The 18,282-nt window shown below is 36.6% G+C and overlaps 1 protein-coding gene across 1 annotated transcript in view; it reads left to right on the top strand.

Annotated features, from left to right (window-relative positions):
* VWA3A (von Willebrand factor A domain containing 3A) overlaps nt 1-18,281 on the top strand; it is a 31,239-nt gene extending 12,958 nt beyond the window's left edge. Inside the window, exons 15-31 of the mRNA XM_080387075.1 lie at nt 1,739-1,833; nt 3,290-3,409; nt 4,257-4,331; nt 5,051-5,195; nt 6,174-6,372; nt 6,822-6,892; nt 7,936-8,094; nt 9,578-9,668; nt 10,738-10,848; nt 11,286-11,383; nt 11,532-11,684; nt 12,353-12,461; nt 13,193-13,337; nt 13,811-13,955; nt 15,001-15,152; nt 15,802-15,928; nt 16,534-18,281. Coding sequence (XP_080243201.1) covers nt 1,739-1,833; nt 3,290-3,409; nt 4,257-4,331; nt 5,051-5,195; nt 6,174-6,372; nt 6,822-6,892; nt 7,936-8,094; nt 9,578-9,668; nt 10,738-10,848; nt 11,286-11,383; nt 11,532-11,684; nt 12,353-12,461; nt 13,193-13,337; nt 13,811-13,955; nt 15,001-15,152; nt 15,802-15,928; nt 16,534-16,635 — 2,097 coding nt within the window. The 3' untranslated portion in view covers nt 16,636-18,281. The remainder of the gene's footprint in view (nt 1-1,738; nt 1,834-3,289; nt 3,410-4,256; nt 4,332-5,050; nt 5,196-6,173; nt 6,373-6,821; nt 6,893-7,935; nt 8,095-9,577; nt 9,669-10,737; nt 10,849-11,285; nt 11,384-11,531; nt 11,685-12,352; nt 12,462-13,192; nt 13,338-13,810; nt 13,956-15,000; nt 15,153-15,801; nt 15,929-16,533) is intronic.
* Nucleotide 18,282: the final 1 nt, after the last annotated feature.

Genomic DNA, 18,282 nt, shown 5'->3' with positions numbered 1-18,282 from the left:
GTGCTTGCCAGTAAAGATCAAGGTGAAAAAGGTTATTGAGTACCTCAACTTCCTCCATGTCCTGGGTAACCAGGTCTCCCATTTCCTTCTGGAGAGGGCCCATGTTTTCCCTAGTCTTCCTTTTATCACTGACACACTTATAGAAACCTTTTTTTATTGCCTTTGATGTCCCTGGCCAGATGTAATTCAATCAGGGCTTTAGCTTTCCTAACCTGATCCCTGGCTGCATGGACAGTTTCTCTGCATTCTTCCCAGGCTATGTGTCCTTGCTTCCACCCTCTGTAGGTTTCCTTCTTGTGTGTTATTTTGTCCTGGTGCTCCTTGTTCATCCATGCAGATCTCCTGGTGCTTTTGCCCAACTTCATCTTTGTTGGGACACATCGCTGCTGACCTTGGAGGAGGTGATCCTTGAATACTAACCAGCTTTCTTGGGCACCTTGTCCCTCCAGGGCTCTGTCTCATGGTACTCCACCAAGCAGATCCTTGAAGAGGCCGAAGTCTGTTCTCCTGAAGTCCAGGGTAGTGATCTTGCTATAGGCTCTCCTCACTGTCCTAAGGATCTTAAACTCCACCATTTTGTGGTCACTGCAGCCAAGGCCACCCTTAAGCTTCACATTCCCCACCAGCCCCGCCCTGTTGGTGAGAACAAGGTCCAGCATGACACCTCTCCTTGATGGCTCCTCTGTCACTTGGAGAAGGAAGTTACTATCAATGCATTCCAAGAACCTCCTGGATTGCCTATACCCTGCTGTGTTGTTCCTCCAACAGGTATTGAGGTGGTTGAAGTCCCCCAGGAGGACCAGGACTTGTGAATATGAGGCAGCTCCTCTCTGCCTATAAAGGGCCTCATCCACTCAGTCTTCCTAGTCAGGTGGCCTGTGTCAGACCTTCACTATAATGTCACCTGTCTCTGTCCTCCCTTTAATCCTGACCTATAAGCTCTCGGCCGGCTCCTCATCCATCCCCAAACGCAGCTCTGTGCACTCCAGCTGGGTGTTGACGTAGAGGGTGACACCCCCCTCGTCTCCTCTAACTGTCCTTCATAAAGGGCTTGCATCCTTCCATTCCAACACACCAGCCATAAGAGTTATCCCACCATGTCCCCATGATGCCAGTAAGGTTGTAGCCCTGCAGGTGCATGCATGTCTCATAACTCCTCTTGTTTATTTCCCATGCTCCGTGCATTTGCATAGAACTGTTTAAGTTGGGCCCCCAATGAATCTGATTTACTGGCTGGAGCAGCTGGAATTCCCTTTTGTTGCTCTTCAGGTGCTCATGTTCTGTAGAATTCAGACATCACCTTAAGGTCTTCAAATTGATAATGCAGTAAAGAATGAGAAGTGTTTGAAAATATCATGTTTATTTTATATGTTTTGTTTTGAACAATACCAAAAAAATGCTACTGAAGAAATGGTAAGCTTGCAAAAACTGTATTGTTGAAGCTTTTTTTCTTCTTTTTTTAATATGCTTGATCACTATTTTGGGACATGCTAGCAAGGAGAAAAGTGAAGAGGAAAGTTTATACCTTTAGACCCTTTGTTGCATTTTTATTATTGTATGTTTTTCCCATGGACTGTATTCTTTTATCTTTACCAAGAATGAAATACTGCAGCTCAAAATGAATGAAAATCATTATTTTTTTCATTACTGTGCTGTCACTTTACTTCTGCATTAAACATTTGGCAGTAAAAGACTTACTTGAAGTTTTTAACTTAGATTTTCAAATTTTTATCCATAGAAACTCCTTGCTAAAATGGTAAGAATCTATGAGAAAAGAATTGACTGGCTCTCTGTTGCTAGCAGAAGAATATGGGGAAATGTTATCGAAAGGAGGTATTGTACTTCAGTAGCCCTTTTTTGTGTGTATTGGTGATGATTCTGGTTTGACAGCCTTTGCTTTGTGTGTAAGTCAGCACCAAGGGATACAGGACAGAAAACAGTCAGATGTAGATGAAACAATTGCGGATATGACCAGTGTAAGCAATCCACTTTTGTAAAACAGATACTGATATTCAGCCTTTTTAATGATTCGGTGAATTTAATGAATCCAGTGGATCATTGGTCAACACAAAACTGCAATTTCTATGAGACAGGCTTTTAAATTTGAGTTATCTAGCAAGAAAGCCTTTGGGGAATGTTCTGTCTTAAATTGCACATAAACAGAACCTGATGTTTCTGGCCAAAGGTAGTGTTTACAGGCAGCTTTCCAAGCCCATCCTATTAGTATTTATGCCTAGGGTTTTTCTGCACAGCCTCTCGTGGGTTCTTGTCAGAAGATGAGATTTGACCTATCACCTACCTTCTGCCTCCACTACTTTTGAATTGCATTCTAGTGCCAGATGACAAATGTCACTGTAGACACACTCAAAAACCTAAGGTGTTTTTTTTTACCCTGCATGAAGTTTGAGGTCTGACACATCTAATTATGTGTTTTAGGATTATGTTTGTTTACCTTGTGTCTGAGGCCGTATCCAACCTTAGTTGCACAGTTGCTCTTTTTGTCCCATTTCTAAACCTTGAATATGAAGTTTCAGACCAAAGGAAGATAGCTGAGGCCACTGTTACTAGAAACCTTCTTGCTCATTGATCATGGATTGAATTAGCTCATCTGGCCACTGTATTGTGTTGGGAACTCACGTCCCACTGACTGTCCATCACATCTGCGATTCTTTTCATGACCACTGCTCCCAAGATATTCCCTGTCTATTATCTGTAACCATCCTGTATTGTTTCTTAAGCAAGGCTTAATACTGACCATACTGAAGAAGGCCATCATTAACACTTTTTCTCAAAGCAGGTAACGTGCTAGATAACGTCAGTCAGTTCATAACTGAGCAACCAGTCTGTCACTGACTTGCTGGGAGAAAACTTACCATTTATCTTTGGAGTAATACTACATGTCTTGCTGGAATGATGGCTGGGGAAAGGACAATGAACTATCCAACAGTCCTCCTTGGACATTCACACATTCCAGGCGTGTTTTGGATATTAGAGTATGGAGAAGAAAGAGGAGCTGTTTAGGGCTCAGCAGCACACTACATGTGCCAGTACCCTGATTATTGCAGAGCTTAAGGAAGATAGAATTTTCTGTTATTTTTACTATTTTTTAAAAAAATCTCACCTTAGGTTTTGCAGATTCTTTTTCTTTTTAAAAATATAGATTCAGTGTTTATACATTCTGGTACATGGCTAGAAGATACTTGCCCTGGCAAGTTAGAGTACAATGAAGATAAGAATATGTAAGATTTTTATTCTTTTTTTTTTTTAATTAATAACATTTCTTATATAGGGTGGTTATACTTGTTGATATATCAGCAACAAACTCCATGTGCATCATCAATATCCAGCATTCTTTGCGACTTTTGCTTGAGGAACAAATGTCAAATAAGGATTACTTCAATATTATAGCGTAAGCAACTATTTAAGATTCTTTTAAAATAATTGTAATGCATTGCAATTAAAGAAGCATGCTGAGAGACGGTTGTTACTGACGGATATATTTTAGACTTTTTGAATTGTATTTAACATTTTGTGTTGAAGTAATTGCAAGAGTAGCACTGATTTATTGTTATTGGATAAGTGCACAAATCAGATGTATGGAGACCAGATTAGTAATTAGAAATCACTGGTTTGGCTGTGGCTTACTGGAACTCATTGCATCAAACCTGTAACAAATTGTCACCCTTCTGCATTGTTCATAACAGTATTAATTCACGAGTCAGAAGCTTTTATTGGAACTCAGATGCCATCTCTGAGAATGTGCTTCAAATTTTACAGTTAACTCCAATACTTTTTAAATATAGTATTAAAATCTGTACTCAGCTCTGGTAGTCAGAAACATATGGCACAGGTGCTGAACAGCAGCTGGGCAGGTTTATGACTGGCAGGTAAAAGCAAGAGACAGCAGCTCATGGAGTTCTAAGCCTAGTGGGAGAAGAGAGCCCTTACCTCACTGGAGAGGTACAGGCAGCGTTGAGGGTTAGGGGGGTTTCGTCCTTCTGCTGAGTTTTTACCAGCTTTCGCTTAAGATCCTGTCCAGGAAAGAAGAATGAAGTCTGGCTCACTACCTTGAAAAACACTGAGTGATGGATAGATGTGAACAACTAAATGGTTTGAAATAGAAAATGGTTTGAATCAGCCTAACTATATCTGTAATATCTCAAATGAGATTTTTTGTTCTCAGTGAATTTATTCTAACTCTTAGCTTGTTCTAAAGCATAATCTGAAAATTAATTGCTGTTATTTTTCTCTGAAAGATTTGGGAGTGACGTTGTGCCTTGGCAGCAGGAACTGGTTCCTTCCCAACCAGAAAACTTAGAAAATGCTTGGAGGTAGGATAAATAACTTTTCCATACGTCCATACTAGGTGATCACAGGTACTGTGAAACAGATAAAATGGAGAAGCATATTTGAACGGTATTGTGAGCAATTTAGAAAATTGATGTTTATCATATTGCAAAAATAGATTGCCATGAACTGTGTTCTACACTGATTGTTAATGATGGTTTGTCGTGAAAAAAACATTGTAAAGTTTAATATGTCTTAGTGACTTTGTATTTCACGTGTATACAGAATATAAATGTGGACAGATATAGAAGTGTCTGTGTAAGAAATGCACAGGTTACATAAAGAATTGAAAACTACTTCAAATTCAACTGGGATGTGAAAGCTAAACTATGTTTTTCCCTACATACACTGGAAACAAATTCCAAGTTTCTGTTTGTGAGTCGCACTCTCAGCAGTTTTGTTACACCTCTATGGTTCATTGTTTTCCTGTAAATTCTACTATATTACAATTTTTCAACATAAAATTAAGAGAGTATTCTTTCATGTCTATGCTCTGAATCTTGCCTAAAACCTAGTTCAACCATGGTGGCAATACAGAAGCTAGAACAAAAATTTGGATCATTATATAATCTGGTTTGCTCTCTGTCAAAAATTTTAGACTCCAGTGCAATGTTATTTAAGATTCTTAGTTCTCTTTATTGCTCTAAGCAGAAACAAAAGCTTTTGTTGCTTCATTCTTTGAACTGTAAACATCTTTTTTTAGGTGGGTGTTGAGACTGCAGTGCAAAGGAAGTAGAAATTTCATGTGTGCGCTTAGGAGAGCTGTGGAAGTAGACTTCAAAGACAAAGATAAACACAAATCACAAGGACTTTACCTGCTGACGACTGGAATACCTGATCAGGAAACAGTAAGTATCATCACAGGTTTTCCAGCTCTTCTGTAAGTTCCTATCAGAGTTAATCTCAATTTAATTATTCTCTTTTATTTTTCTTTTCCCTTTTTTTTTTTTTCCTTTTGGCTAGTCATCATAGCTTATTGGCAGAATACTTCTCCTTTACATGTCTAAGACAGCACAGCTGTCAGGATCTCAAATTTCCATTTCTGTGATTGCTGTTCCTGTGTTGGAGGTAGAAATTATTAATGATGTGTGAATCAGAAAATTCAAGAGATGGTTTTGGGATTCCTTCCCCACTCGTTCTCTCCAGCTGTGGCCATCATTTCACTGCAAGTTTCTGAGTTTGAACAAACCAACTTGGATTTTTCATGTCATTTCCATATAATTCATGAGAACAACCCCACAAATGATTTTACAGTTGAACTCCATAGCACATTGTGTAGACACAGTTCCTATTTCTAAGAACAGTAAGCCATTGCTTGGATACATGTTCGTGGTGCATCTGCTCTGTGGCGGTTAAGCCACGTGAACAGCCTAGAGCTTCTGAACATACGGTAATCCAGCTGGAGTAACTATGCATGTACAGTAGGGTGTCTCTGGCTGTTGTTATCAAAATTCTGGGCAAACCTAAGGAATCATTAAAAGTCCATGTGGATAACAAGGAAAAAAGGATGCATACAAAAAGCCAAATGGATAGTTCTATCCCTACTTCTTTTTTTCAGTGCATGGCTAACTTGAAGTCCATGACCTGTGTCTTTGATTCTCAGAGCTACCCCATCTCACTACTTGGTTGCAGTATTGCTGTTGCTATTGTCACTGGTAATAGTGACAGGTTTTGTGTATATGCATGAATTGAAGAGGCATTCAGCTAATGGGCGTATGTTCCTGTACTGACTTGCTCAGGTTGGGAGTGTTTGAAGCTCATCTGAGGTAGAAGGTCACTACTGAGTTTTTATTTTCTTTTTTTTTTTTTCTCTCTCTGCCTTACAGCACACAATCAGTGCTTATGTGGCTGAGGTTTGCAGAGGTTTTGATTTGCAGCTTCATGTCTGTCTGTTCAGTTTAATGGAGGATGTTGACTCCAATGGAATTATTCCAGCCCGCTATGCCAGCCAAACTGAAACTGCCATTGCTTTTAAAGAAATAGTACAGGCAGCCAATGGGAGATTTCATTGGTTTGGAGAAGCAGGTATGTGAAAAGGAAAGTCAGCACATACTTGTTTTTCATTAATGAAATAATATTTATTAATGCTTTTCTCCCCCCCCCGCCCCCCAGTCAAGTAATTAACTTTTTTAGGATGTGGTAATGCTATACTAGCACTGGGATGTAAACAGAGGTCCAGTTTGATGGAGGCTTTCAATTTTATTGCAAAGTATTATGATGCATTCTTAATGCAGCAATTTGATATTTTTTTTTAAATTTGAATTCACTGTTTTCTGTTAGATATTTTAAAGATGCACTTTTAAAATATAATTACTACTGTGCTAGGTGCAGACTGCTTGGCTTACAGGAAACAAAGGCTTTTTTATTCTTTTCATTGATATTTGGCATGCTCTACAAATTGTTGTATGCTCTTAAAGCAGATATATTTTGTACTCTTAAAAACCCTGGCTAATTAGCATATATTTGATTACCAGATATTTTTGAAAGTGATGATGTCACTATTATTGTGTCTGAAATGGAAAAAGCAAACAACTACTCTCAAAAGGTATGAATTATATGTATCTTTTTAAGTTATGTCTTTCTTCAGAAAATAATTCAACTGTGTTTGTTCAGCTGACAATGCAGAAGATTGGACAAAATGAAAATCCTTGTAAGATGGGTAGGAATGCTCTAGAATGTGAGAATAGTCACCGTAGAGTAGGTATGGACTAGAAAGCAGTTGTACAATAGGATTGCAGTGATTGGTGTTGGAGTAGCCATGATTCCTTATCAAATACAAGGAGTTTACAACTGAAATTATTCTCTTCTTTGTTGCCAATCCTATGACGAATTCTTCTCAAGTAGAATTAACTGTCATTATAATTATGTACATATATAAATAAATACATTTTAAAGTTATAAGTATTATATAACAAAGATATAATATTATGTTCCTATCAGTCACAGTGGAGGGAGGGATTGTCATTGGCACAATACTTTTGTTCAACTCTAAAACAATTGTTTTCTGAAGTATACTAAGGGTGTAGAACTAGACCGTATCTCTCCATATTACATGCACATGAATTTTTTCCAAAGATACCACCTAATAAAGTGCCTGATTCCATACAACCGGCCTGGCAGTACTGTTGTTGTTTCTTAAAAAAGTGTGACTAGAAAGATATGTGCAGTGAAATGTATGTCCAGAGGTCTGAGCACCTTGTTGCATGCAAGCCTGAGTCACAGAAGTGTTTTTAAAAAGAAGAGTTGGTGATTATTAATTGGAATTTTTAAATATTTTGTTATCATTTAATAGTTGCATATACTTGGTTCATCATCTTCCAATTTGTTCTGGTCATGATATGCATACTGATGCTTTTTCTTTTAGAACATTTGCTCACAGCAGGAAGAATTTCCCTCCTATGTGTTTGAGCAAGCACAGTACAAAGGGATTTCTATTCAGTTAGAGGTTTTAAGCATTAACAGATTAATAAATTTGGTATTAATTTTATTTATTATTCAAGTAGTAAATACAGAATGCCTGTCTTTGAAATGGCATTTACTTAAATTTCATGGATATGAATTACTAAACAACGTGAACTTCCATTTCAGTGTGCATTCCTAGTGGAATCCTTAAAGCAACGTTCAGTAAATCAGTCTATTAATCTATCTATACCAGAAGGAGACGCAAATGTGCTTACGAAGAAAGAGAAAAGAAGGCCACAGAAGTTGCCATCTCCTAAACCCACAGCTCTGAGTCTGGCTAGAATGGTTTGAAATGGTCCCATTTTTAATATGCTGTGTGTTTTAATTAAATATCCTACCCAACTATCAGATGCTGCTCTTTGTGAGAGAAGTGCTTAGGCTGAAAATTTGGAGAAATTAAAACAGGACTGTGATAGTACTCTGAACTTATATTTTAATTTGCATTCAAAATGCTACATATACCAAAATGTACATCTTATTAACTTCTGCTATGTAACTAATTATAACGGAACCACACTGTAGTGTCTAAAGTTGCCTAAATAATCCCTCCTCTGACCTTAAAAATGTAGCGTTTAATGAAAGCAAAAGCAAAGCAGAAATGTGCTTTACCAAATTACATCTATTTTACAAGTCCTTCTGGAAAGTACTGCATTTTATGGTATTCTACTCATTTACAGATGAGACAGCTGCAGCCGAGTAGCATGCATTTGGCCACACAGAGAGCCAGCATAAAACAAGAAATAGGATTTAGGATTTGTTTCCTGCCTGCTGTGCTCATTTCCATGGAGTTACACTACTGAGTCCTTTGGGACTTTGCTAATGTTTTCCTTCTTAATTTTGACTGGATATGCATCTGTTTCAAGTGGGTGTGCAAATCTGTAATAAATGTCCAGTGCCAGGGCATACCACTTTGGTATATAAATGACTAGATATAGGACTTTCTATTGCAGAGGAGGTATTTAACTTCTGACCTGGAATTTTCAGGTCTCATCTTTGCAATGGGAATGGCACTCTTAAGTGTAGGTGTATTCATGTTGCAAAGACCTTTGTAGGTAAGCTCAAACAGGTCTTCCATGCTATTTTATCAGAACCAGCATATTCTCAACACCTCTTCACAAATGTAGGAAAAAAGTAATCACTCAGAGATATGACTACATAGCATAGTTTTACAGGGATTAAACTTGTAGAAAACTGACACTGGTTTGTCTATAGATGTTTGGTGACATTTGTAGTAGAGCTCTATGGTAAATTAGATGTCAATTACTTGAAGGCTCTGTGGCACAGCAAAAGTCTGATCTTACAGTAGGGTTCAGCAGGTGTGCATGTTGTTTAGCAGACTGCTTGGCCCCTAGAGGATTGAGCCGAACCTAAATGAAAAACTACTGTTCTCGGCACTGGGTTTCCAAAAGTCAATACAACTCTGAGGAAAATACTACATAGTATATTGTATAAAACAGTGCCATTACCCTAATAGACTACTTCTTCCAGTGGCAAAAACAGTCTAAACTTGTCTGCCTGTAGATGTTATTCTTCAGTTTTATGGCAGCAGGTGAAATTGGCAAGATAATTAAAACAGAGCAATTAGAATTACTTAACCTAGCAAGAAACGGCAAATTAACAAGTCATCATGGCAATCTTCTGATTTGTCAGAAGAGACAGAGTAAAACAAGAGTTAGAGAATAATGAAGTATAAGTTCCAGTTTTGAATAATGCAGTTATGATCCAACTGAAACACTTTATAGTACTGTTTTATTATATGTGCTTGTAGCATAATAAAGACAACCATGGTGGAGAGAGAAATGCTTCTGTAAGAGTGCCGGCATGGCGTCCTACTAGTGCCAAAGCAGAAATTCCACCAGGTCTGTATAGATCAGGGGCTTTTTGTCTTCATTTTTTTTTCTTTTGTTTCGCTTAAAAGACAGTATTAAATTAGAGATATAAATTAAGTTTTAGAAACACTTGTAATGTTGATCTTTAATCAGACTGATAGAAAACAATGTGGTTGCTTTGAAGTTACTTCTGTATGAGTTTTAGTTGTAATGTATCTAGCTTGCAAGAGGAAGGAACGCTGCACTTCTTTATAACTATTTCCAGGTCATATGATTAAATACTCATCCTATATCAGGAAATGTCAAATGTGTGTGGTAGAAAGTAGAGCTCCACTTTGTCCCATGCCTGAAGCTGTAATCAGAACTTCACTTCTCTTGGTTTTCTGTTCATACTTCATTTTTTTTCAAAGGCTCAACAATTCAGAGATTTATTATATTACTAGTTCAATATATATATTTCTGCCAGTACTGTTAGATCCCATTGTAATCAATATGCTGTTCCATTGACTTATTTATGATCCAGTAAATGTCTGGTTATCTGAAGTGCTGACTCTTTCAACTGCTCCTGATATATGAAACAGCTCTTAAATTGATCCCAGTCACTGTTGGTCCCTTAAAGTCCAGTCGTTTCTCCTCCATTTTTGTAATTTTCCTGTGTTTTTACTTTGCATCTTTGCTAAAATCTGCAAATACTTTTTTTTTTTTTTTGCATTATATTTGAGTCTTGAAATCTACTGATTTTTTGAAATTAGATTGTGATATGTGGCAGCCCTTACAAATCTGGATTTGTATTTGCATATGAGCTGCTTCATACAAAGTTTATTGGCTTTTCCAACAAATATTATGCTTATTCTAAATCTGTAATGTTTTCAAATTATGCCTTGTGACGTTCTTCCTGACTGTAATTTATAAATTCGTAAAGCTTTTGGTTCCATTTCTATGAAAATAGCATAAGTAGTTCTATAATATGGATTTTTCTTAACCAGTATGTAAGAAAATCAAGTATTTGTAATTGTCCAATAGGAAATTACAAACTGAAGAACAGGATTCCTAGTAAGAATTTTATCAAGCTGAAGTAAGTCAACTTTTTTTTTTTCAGCACAAGCAATTAAAGAATTGCCTCAGACTGAGAATAAAAGAAAACATAAACCAAGGAAGAAGCCAGAGTGTTCTGTGTCAGTATTTTATACTGATGAAGGAAGAAATGTGGGTATGTGTTACCAGGAAGTGATGGGTAAAGCCTTTTTATTATCAGTGGTTTTATTATAAAACTGAGGATGTTAAGTCACTGACAATCAGTGTGCTTTAAATAGTGGGTGCAAGTGAGTTTAACTTACCAAATGGGGGGAGGGGGGGCAGGGGGTTGGTGGGGTTGTGTGGTTCGTTTCGGGTTTTGGGGTGTTTCATAATTTGGGTTCGGGGGTTTGGTTTGGGTTTGGTTCGGTGTTCTGTTTTTTTGAAGTCATTCAGGATCTTTTGGCCAAAGACGCTCTAAGCAATAATGCTGTCGTCATACTTCAGGTGATTACTTTAGAATTTAGAAGATATGTTTGGAATTTTTTGAAGGTGACAATTGTTAAAAATAAGTATTTTTTTAAGTTTTAAACTTAGGGCTCCCAATATTACTTTTTTCATTTTCTTAACTAGGTACAATATACAGAAAGTATCCAAAACCAATGTGCGTAAGAAAGTCTGTTCCCTCTGTTACATTGCCAAAAAAAGAGGAAATCTGTTCAAGCAAAGAGGTATTTTGCTCCTTACTAATAAATTGCCATTTTAGAATTATCCATATGAATTAATATGAACATGTTAATTGTGATTCTGTACAATGTATTATTTAAACTGTTCTAATACTTACTAACAAACAGTTGCTCCATCTGTTTGTCTTAAAAGTGGCTGACCAAGTACAGTATTAAAAAGCTTAAACTGGAATTGCCCAGACTGATGTTTGGACCAAGCTGTACTCACCGAAAGAAAACTGTGGAGTCTCTGCACAAGAAAGTATCAGCAAAATACTGTACTATCTTCCCTAGTGTGGAAATCAATGTAAGCTTCTGCATATGTCACATACCTACATCATTGAAAGGCTTTGTATTTGTCTAAGACAACGCATGTTGATCAACGTTTGCAGCTTGCTAGTGTGATGTTCCCTTCACTCTTCCCTGGTCTTTCTAAATCATACTTCTGGTAGAAAGCTAGAGAAGGCCACTTATTCACCACAAAAAATATTTAGTATGTTTGAAGTGCAAACTGCGTGGGATCTTTAGAATGTATAGCATCTCCTCTGTTCATACAGTGTGAAAAATAATTTTAAAATTAAAGTAAAGCTTTTAAAAATAATGTGTGAGTTGAAACTGGGAAAATGTTAGATCTTGATTGTTTTGGTTTGTGTGATGACTGGAGACAAGCCTAGAAAGTATTAATCTGTTGTATCTATAAAACTGTCAGAAATAATGCAGAACGTGCACCTATCCGGTCAAATTATGTAATTTTGTTGCCCAGCACAACTGGCTGAGATGAGAACTAGACTTTTCTATTTTGGATAAATTAGTTATTTAGCAGCAACAGAGTTGCAGAAATTTTTTTGCACTGTTTCATAGAGGTAAAGATGAAAAACCTAATCTGCCTATTTCTAATGCAGAAATTGCATATATAGCAGCTGAGCTCAAATCTCCTTAAAGTAAGATCCTTTTGTACAAACTGAATTTTTCCAGGGGGTTGTGAAACATCTGCAGGTTCAACCTAAAGAACTGGAAATCTACACTGAACAACTGGAGAAAGTGTTGCAGCGCTATGTAGAAAGAATACAGTGGCTCCTGTCAGGTACTGGTGTGCATCTGTTTTCCTATAAAGCACAACTTTAACATAAAATCTTATTGTTTACTGTTTCTAATATAATAAGTCTGAACCTCAAATATGAGTAAAGGTCATTCGTTTTGCATTTCAGTGAAATTATAAGACATATTTCTATGAATGGAAGACTACAAGAGAATTCATCATCTGTGTAGCTGATAAACATTTAGCTTGCTGTTAAATAGTTAGGGTTGTGATGCAAGTTTTTCCTTTTTGTCTGTTGTGTTCATGAATACAAGTTTCCTGGCAGAGTTTTCTATCAACAGAATATATGCAGTAACATACAGAAGCAAAATTAGCTTTTCTGTTTCTTTTGCTAAGAATGTGCCCTATTTAGAAGTTCAACATCACTGCTGGTGAAAATTATTTCGGTCCCTCTGTTGCTCATAAAGATCTTTTTTGGGAAACAGTTTAATAATTTGCTGGACTGTAAAGTAGGAGCTACAAATTGTTTAATGCAAGTTACTACAATTGGCTAGTAATTAATGCTTGATAGTGCTAGATTTGAAATGGCAGAGGACTTTTCTATTGTTAACCTTTGAATTACCTAGTTGCCACACAGATAAGAATTTATTGTGTAGAAATGTGCTCAGAATAATCCCTAAAGACTGAAGATTTTACAGTATGCTCAGTAAAATAATATGTTCAATAAAATTAAGCCTATGTAATGACACTGAATCAATTATAATGTTCTATCCCAGGCAGCCGAAGATTGTTTGGTACCATTTTAGAAGCAAATGTCTGTGTTTTGATTGATGCATCTGGTTCCATGGAGCCATATTTGCCGCATATCACAAAAGAACTTACCTCTCTTATCTGGGAACAGCTGAGAAAAAATGAAGTCAGGTGTGATGAACTACTGATAAAGACTGAAATCTGCACTACTTCATATTATATAATAAGATTACTAAATTATTACAATAATACAGTACTGAAACACAAGTAATTATTATACGTTAGTGCATGATATGGATGTGACATGAACTGCTTTTCCTGTTCTTCTTTTCAACCAACTTTTAATTCTGAGCTCTCTAAGGTTTGAACCTTATTTGCCATAGTCTAATGCTGTTTATACTTTTGGGCTCATCATTCCCATAGATTTCTGTTCATGTGGAGTGAGATGTGGTTTCTGACTCTTTCAAAGCTGAAGATTTTAATCCAATACTAGGCTCCTGGGTTTTGTTGTGGGGTGGGGTTTTTTTCTGTCAGGTTTGGTTTTGAGTTTGTGTTTTTGGGGTTTTTTACTTCAAAACTGGCTTAACCCAAGGGACTGATAGTATTGGTTAGGGTGAAAAGTTGTGGTCCATCTTCCTCCTCAGGTTTAACCTGCTGAGATTCGCAAAAGATACAGAGAGTTGGAAGGAGTGTCTTGTAGGGGCAACTGATGAAACATGTCATGATGCTGTGCAGTGGGTGTCCAAGTTCCACGCTCATGGCAATACATGCATCCTTACGGCTTTACGGGTTAGTAAATTGTGTACCACATTTTGCAGAAGACATCATGTCTTGTGGTGATAAAACACTTACGGTTGATCAATAATGGAAAATTATTTGGTCAAAGTGTACAACATTTTTATGTGCAGAACACTGAACAGATCTGGAATCAATCCACTGTTTCTGTCCTCAGGGCTCGTAGACAGTAGAATTCAGTGCTCATACTGAGTTTAATAAAAATGTGAAATATCAATAGTTGCATTAGTATTTGTGTTCAAAGAATACTGGAGGGAGAAAGTAGTCAGTTGCTTAAAATGTTGCTTATGTACAACTGTGACTGTGGTATATTTGCCCTGAACCAAACAGGGTTTTTAAAGAAGCAGTGTTTGTTGGAATCACATGATTATTGAGTACAATTCTTAAACTTCAGTAACAGGTGACAAAACTTTTCTCCTATAAAAAAATCTCAGTATAAAAATTAACTAGTTACAATAATCTAAAACAGAGACTGGAAGTACTTGCAATTTCATGAGACTTAAAATTTGAATAAGGAAAAAAGACGTTGCCTTAAAATGAATGATTCTTCTTCCAGACACTCTTGCAGAATCTTCTTATAAATTTTATGGAATTAATCATGAACTAAGTCCAATAAAACTGTAAGGCATGTCTGTATTACAAAAATGTCCACTGAGTCAATTACTGTAGCAAGTTTTTATAATACAAAAAGTCTAAACCCTAATGAGCCTGAGTTGCAGACATTAAGCATTTTTAACTCCCACAAAATGTGATGTAAAAGTCTTTGGTCAGCAGCAAAACCAGTTAATTTGCTTATTTCAGTGAGTCAGATTTTGGTGATGCCCTGCCTATGAATATATTGTCTTATGCTACAAATTATCTACTTGGTTTTTTCAAACTTAGATCTTCAATCTCTTTCATACTTAGTGAGAATGAAAAAACAATACTAGCTTGATTAATCACGTGGTAAATACAAAACCATCTTAAATCATTGAAATAGTGTAAGTGTAACTTTTTGTATAAATGTACTAGTTATTTAAGCTTACTTTTTGTTTTTCAGAAGGCTCTCAGTTTCCAAGGTATAGAGGCATTGTATTTATTAACTGATGGAAAACCAGACACCAGTTGCAGTCTGATTTTGAAAGAAACTGAAAGACTGAGAAAGAAACAAGATATTAAAATCCACACCATTTCTTTTAGCTGTACAGACAGGTATATGTTCCTTTGCAAGAACAACAAACTCTTTGAATTAAAATTACTTAGTTTGTTTATTGTCAAAGAAGTTGTGTTATCAAGAAGGGCCATGTGCTCCGTTCACCAAACACCAGGACTGAGTTAGATATTCATGCATGTGGGAACTAGGAGCACTGTTCTGACACAGGTAATTGCCACATGGCCTGCATCTCCCACAGCTTATGTCCTTGAGAGACTGGCCTTCACACACACACAGAAGTGATATGCATCGCTAGTCTGCAGCACTGACGTCATTCCTGTAGAAGAATTTTTGACCCCCTCATAGCACAAACTGACAGGCAGTGTTATTTCTGTTAGGTCCTAGGTTGCGTCCCACTGAACTGTGAGATGGATGTTGCCACAACAATGGAATAGAGCTGTAAAAAGAGATCAAAAATTAAAAGAAATAAAAGGATCAGGAAGGTTAACATACAACAGAAATATGGTGATAGGAAAGGCAAATGATTTCAAAGCAGGATCTCAGAAGTGTGAGAGATGATACTCATGTCCTCCAAAGTATTTGTTTTGGTGTCTGATTTTTTGAGGCATACTTAGAAATTCTTTTTCTATAGCTGTTGTTTTCAGAAAAATAATTTTCATAAGTAAATTACTACTTTGTTGTTAACAGAGGAGCTAATGAATTCCTGAAGAAGCTTGCTTATCAAACAGGAGGGCGCTACCATTGCAGTTCTGGAGATGTGGATGGACAATTAGCAGCACACAGAATGTTGACAGAGGGGCTTGATGATGAAGACGTATGTTAAATAATTGGTTCTGTTGTGTTTGGTTTTGTTTCATTTCAATTTAGTTCTTCATCAGTAGTCAAACTGCATTTAAAAAAAGAAAAATCATGAGAAAAATTAGTACAAGACTCCTAAGATACTTCACATTGACACCCAAAGAAGAAACCTTAATATTTGTCTTACCCTCTTTGCTAGTTGCCTTGGTCAAGTGACCAAATCCATGAAAGAAGTGTACAATGCAATACAGTTTTTGAAAGAGAAGCAAAAGAAAACATTGTATCTGGACACTGTGGGGTTTAAGCTAACGTTAGCTTTTAGTGTCCCTTCTTATCCTTATCATCTTGTATTTCATTAAGTAATTGTAAAATGCTTATACAGTGTTTAGCATGTTAATGCTTCAGCAGGATACCTCAGGGATTGCCACAGCAAAAAAATAGGTTAGTGAACAGAACCATATGCAATCCAGAGTTAATCTCTCTCCTTGTAAGACCAAGACCACCTCTGCAAGTAGATAGGAGTTGGGAGATTACAGCTTAGACTCAGTTAACCAAGTTGGTAGAAACTGAATGTAATGAATAGGTGTGAGTTTAAGTAGAATATTTTAATTCTGTTTTCAGGATCCAGTTTTCCCTTACTTTGAAGGAGATGATTTAAAGAAACTTACTGAAGAAATAGCAAAAGCTAGAAGTTTCTTAAAGCAGGCAAAATCTTTGAGGTGAGTATTTATCAAGAATCTTTCAATAATTTCTTTTTTATTTCATGGAGGGAAGACAAGAATATCTTGACTTTCAGTGTCTGCTATTTAAAAAAAGAATGGCTGTTTCTTTCCTTGTACTGTAAATTTTAGTGATTTTTTTGAGTCTTGCAAAATGATGTGCAAGCAAGCTGTCTGCTTCAGAGGGATTCAGTTTTACAGTCTTATACAGTTATCTACCGTCATGGTAAAGGATCTGAGCAGATTCTGACAGTGTGTTAAACTTCAGGACTTCCATTTTCTGTCAGTTGTTGTCTCTCCATTTCTTATGTCAAAGAGAAATTACATTAAGTTGTTCCTCTCCTTGCTAAGTTCTGTCATCTGCCAAATCAATATATTTATCTTCATATATATTATTAAAAGAGAAAATTTACTCTTGTTAATGTGATGCAGTGTTGTTTAGCACCTCTTCCTTTAATATGACCTCTTACTCAGAAATGTAAATTACATTTATTTTCCAAAATCTGTATGGGCTCCTATCCTACTTCATTCTGACTTCTCTTAACTGCATCGTCATCCATTCTCTACTAGAATTATGTTCTCTGCATGGAGTAATGTGAGATTTTTCTTCTGTTCTCAAACAATCCTGTCTCAACCCATTTACTTTTCAAGTTACCATCAATCTCCCTTTCTTTTTGCCTCTAAAGACCTGTAAAGTTCTACTAGCCTTTTTCTGGTAAGATTCCCTAAGCCTTCCTCTTCACTCTTCTTACATTTCCTGATGTACTGAAGGATCTGAAAAAAATCATTCTCCTCACAAAGACCGCATCTCTCAATCTCAGTCTTTCTACTTTCCTAAATAATTTGACTCTTAATCTTTTTGCTTACCTTTAAATCTTGTGTCCACTGCTTGTCCTGTGTCTTCCCCTCTTTCCTTCTTTACTATGATTTGCAGCTTCCTTCTCTCTCCATAGAATAAGACTGTTCTGCAAAACTCTTCAGGTTTGTCTCCCTTTTTTTTTTTTTTCTTTTTCTCATCTTCTCTTCAGTGTCCTCCCTCAACATGAAGTTTCTTTTTCCCTTTTCTGTTAACAGTTATATAACAGATAACAGTACAATATGATGCCAGGCAAAGGTATCCCAGTGGACTGCAAACAATTTAAGCATTTCTTGGAAGCAGCATAGCCCTGCTCCATGCCATCTGTATCTCAGTAGAATGAATTGGCTCCGCTGGCACACCTTTCCCTGCTGCTTCTGGTATCATTCAAAGCTAGTTTTCATACTTGCCTAGAACTGGAGTGAATAGTTAAATTGTATTGATCCTTATATTTCTTCATGGTTACACTTCCTAACTGCCAATCCAGAAAAAGAAATCACCATTTCAGTAGTAATAGCAGGCAAAAGTACTTGTGAAGTGCTTTAAAATTCATTATAACTCCTCAGTGAAAAGATTTCCTGTCACTCAAGGACACGGCTAAACAAAGATACAAAGGTACTATATGTCTCTGTGAAAAGCTGCTGTAATTATTTGGGTTTTGTTTTTCTTTCAAACAGGTTATTACTTCAAAAATGGAGTATAAACCAAAAAGACAATTCTGGCTTTCAAAAAAGTGCTCAGGTAAATAGTCATCAGAAACAGATCATGGTTTCTATATAGTTCACATACTTCAGT

The sequence above is a fragment of the Falco punctatus genome (genome assembly GCF_963210335.1).
Source record: "Falco punctatus genome assembly, chromosome: 4".
NCBI lineage: Eukaryota > Metazoa > Chordata > Aves > Falconiformes > Falconidae > Falco > Falco punctatus.
The sequence above is the reverse complement of the archived record's forward strand: the minus strand, read 5'-3'. Positions and strand labels throughout refer to the sequence as shown.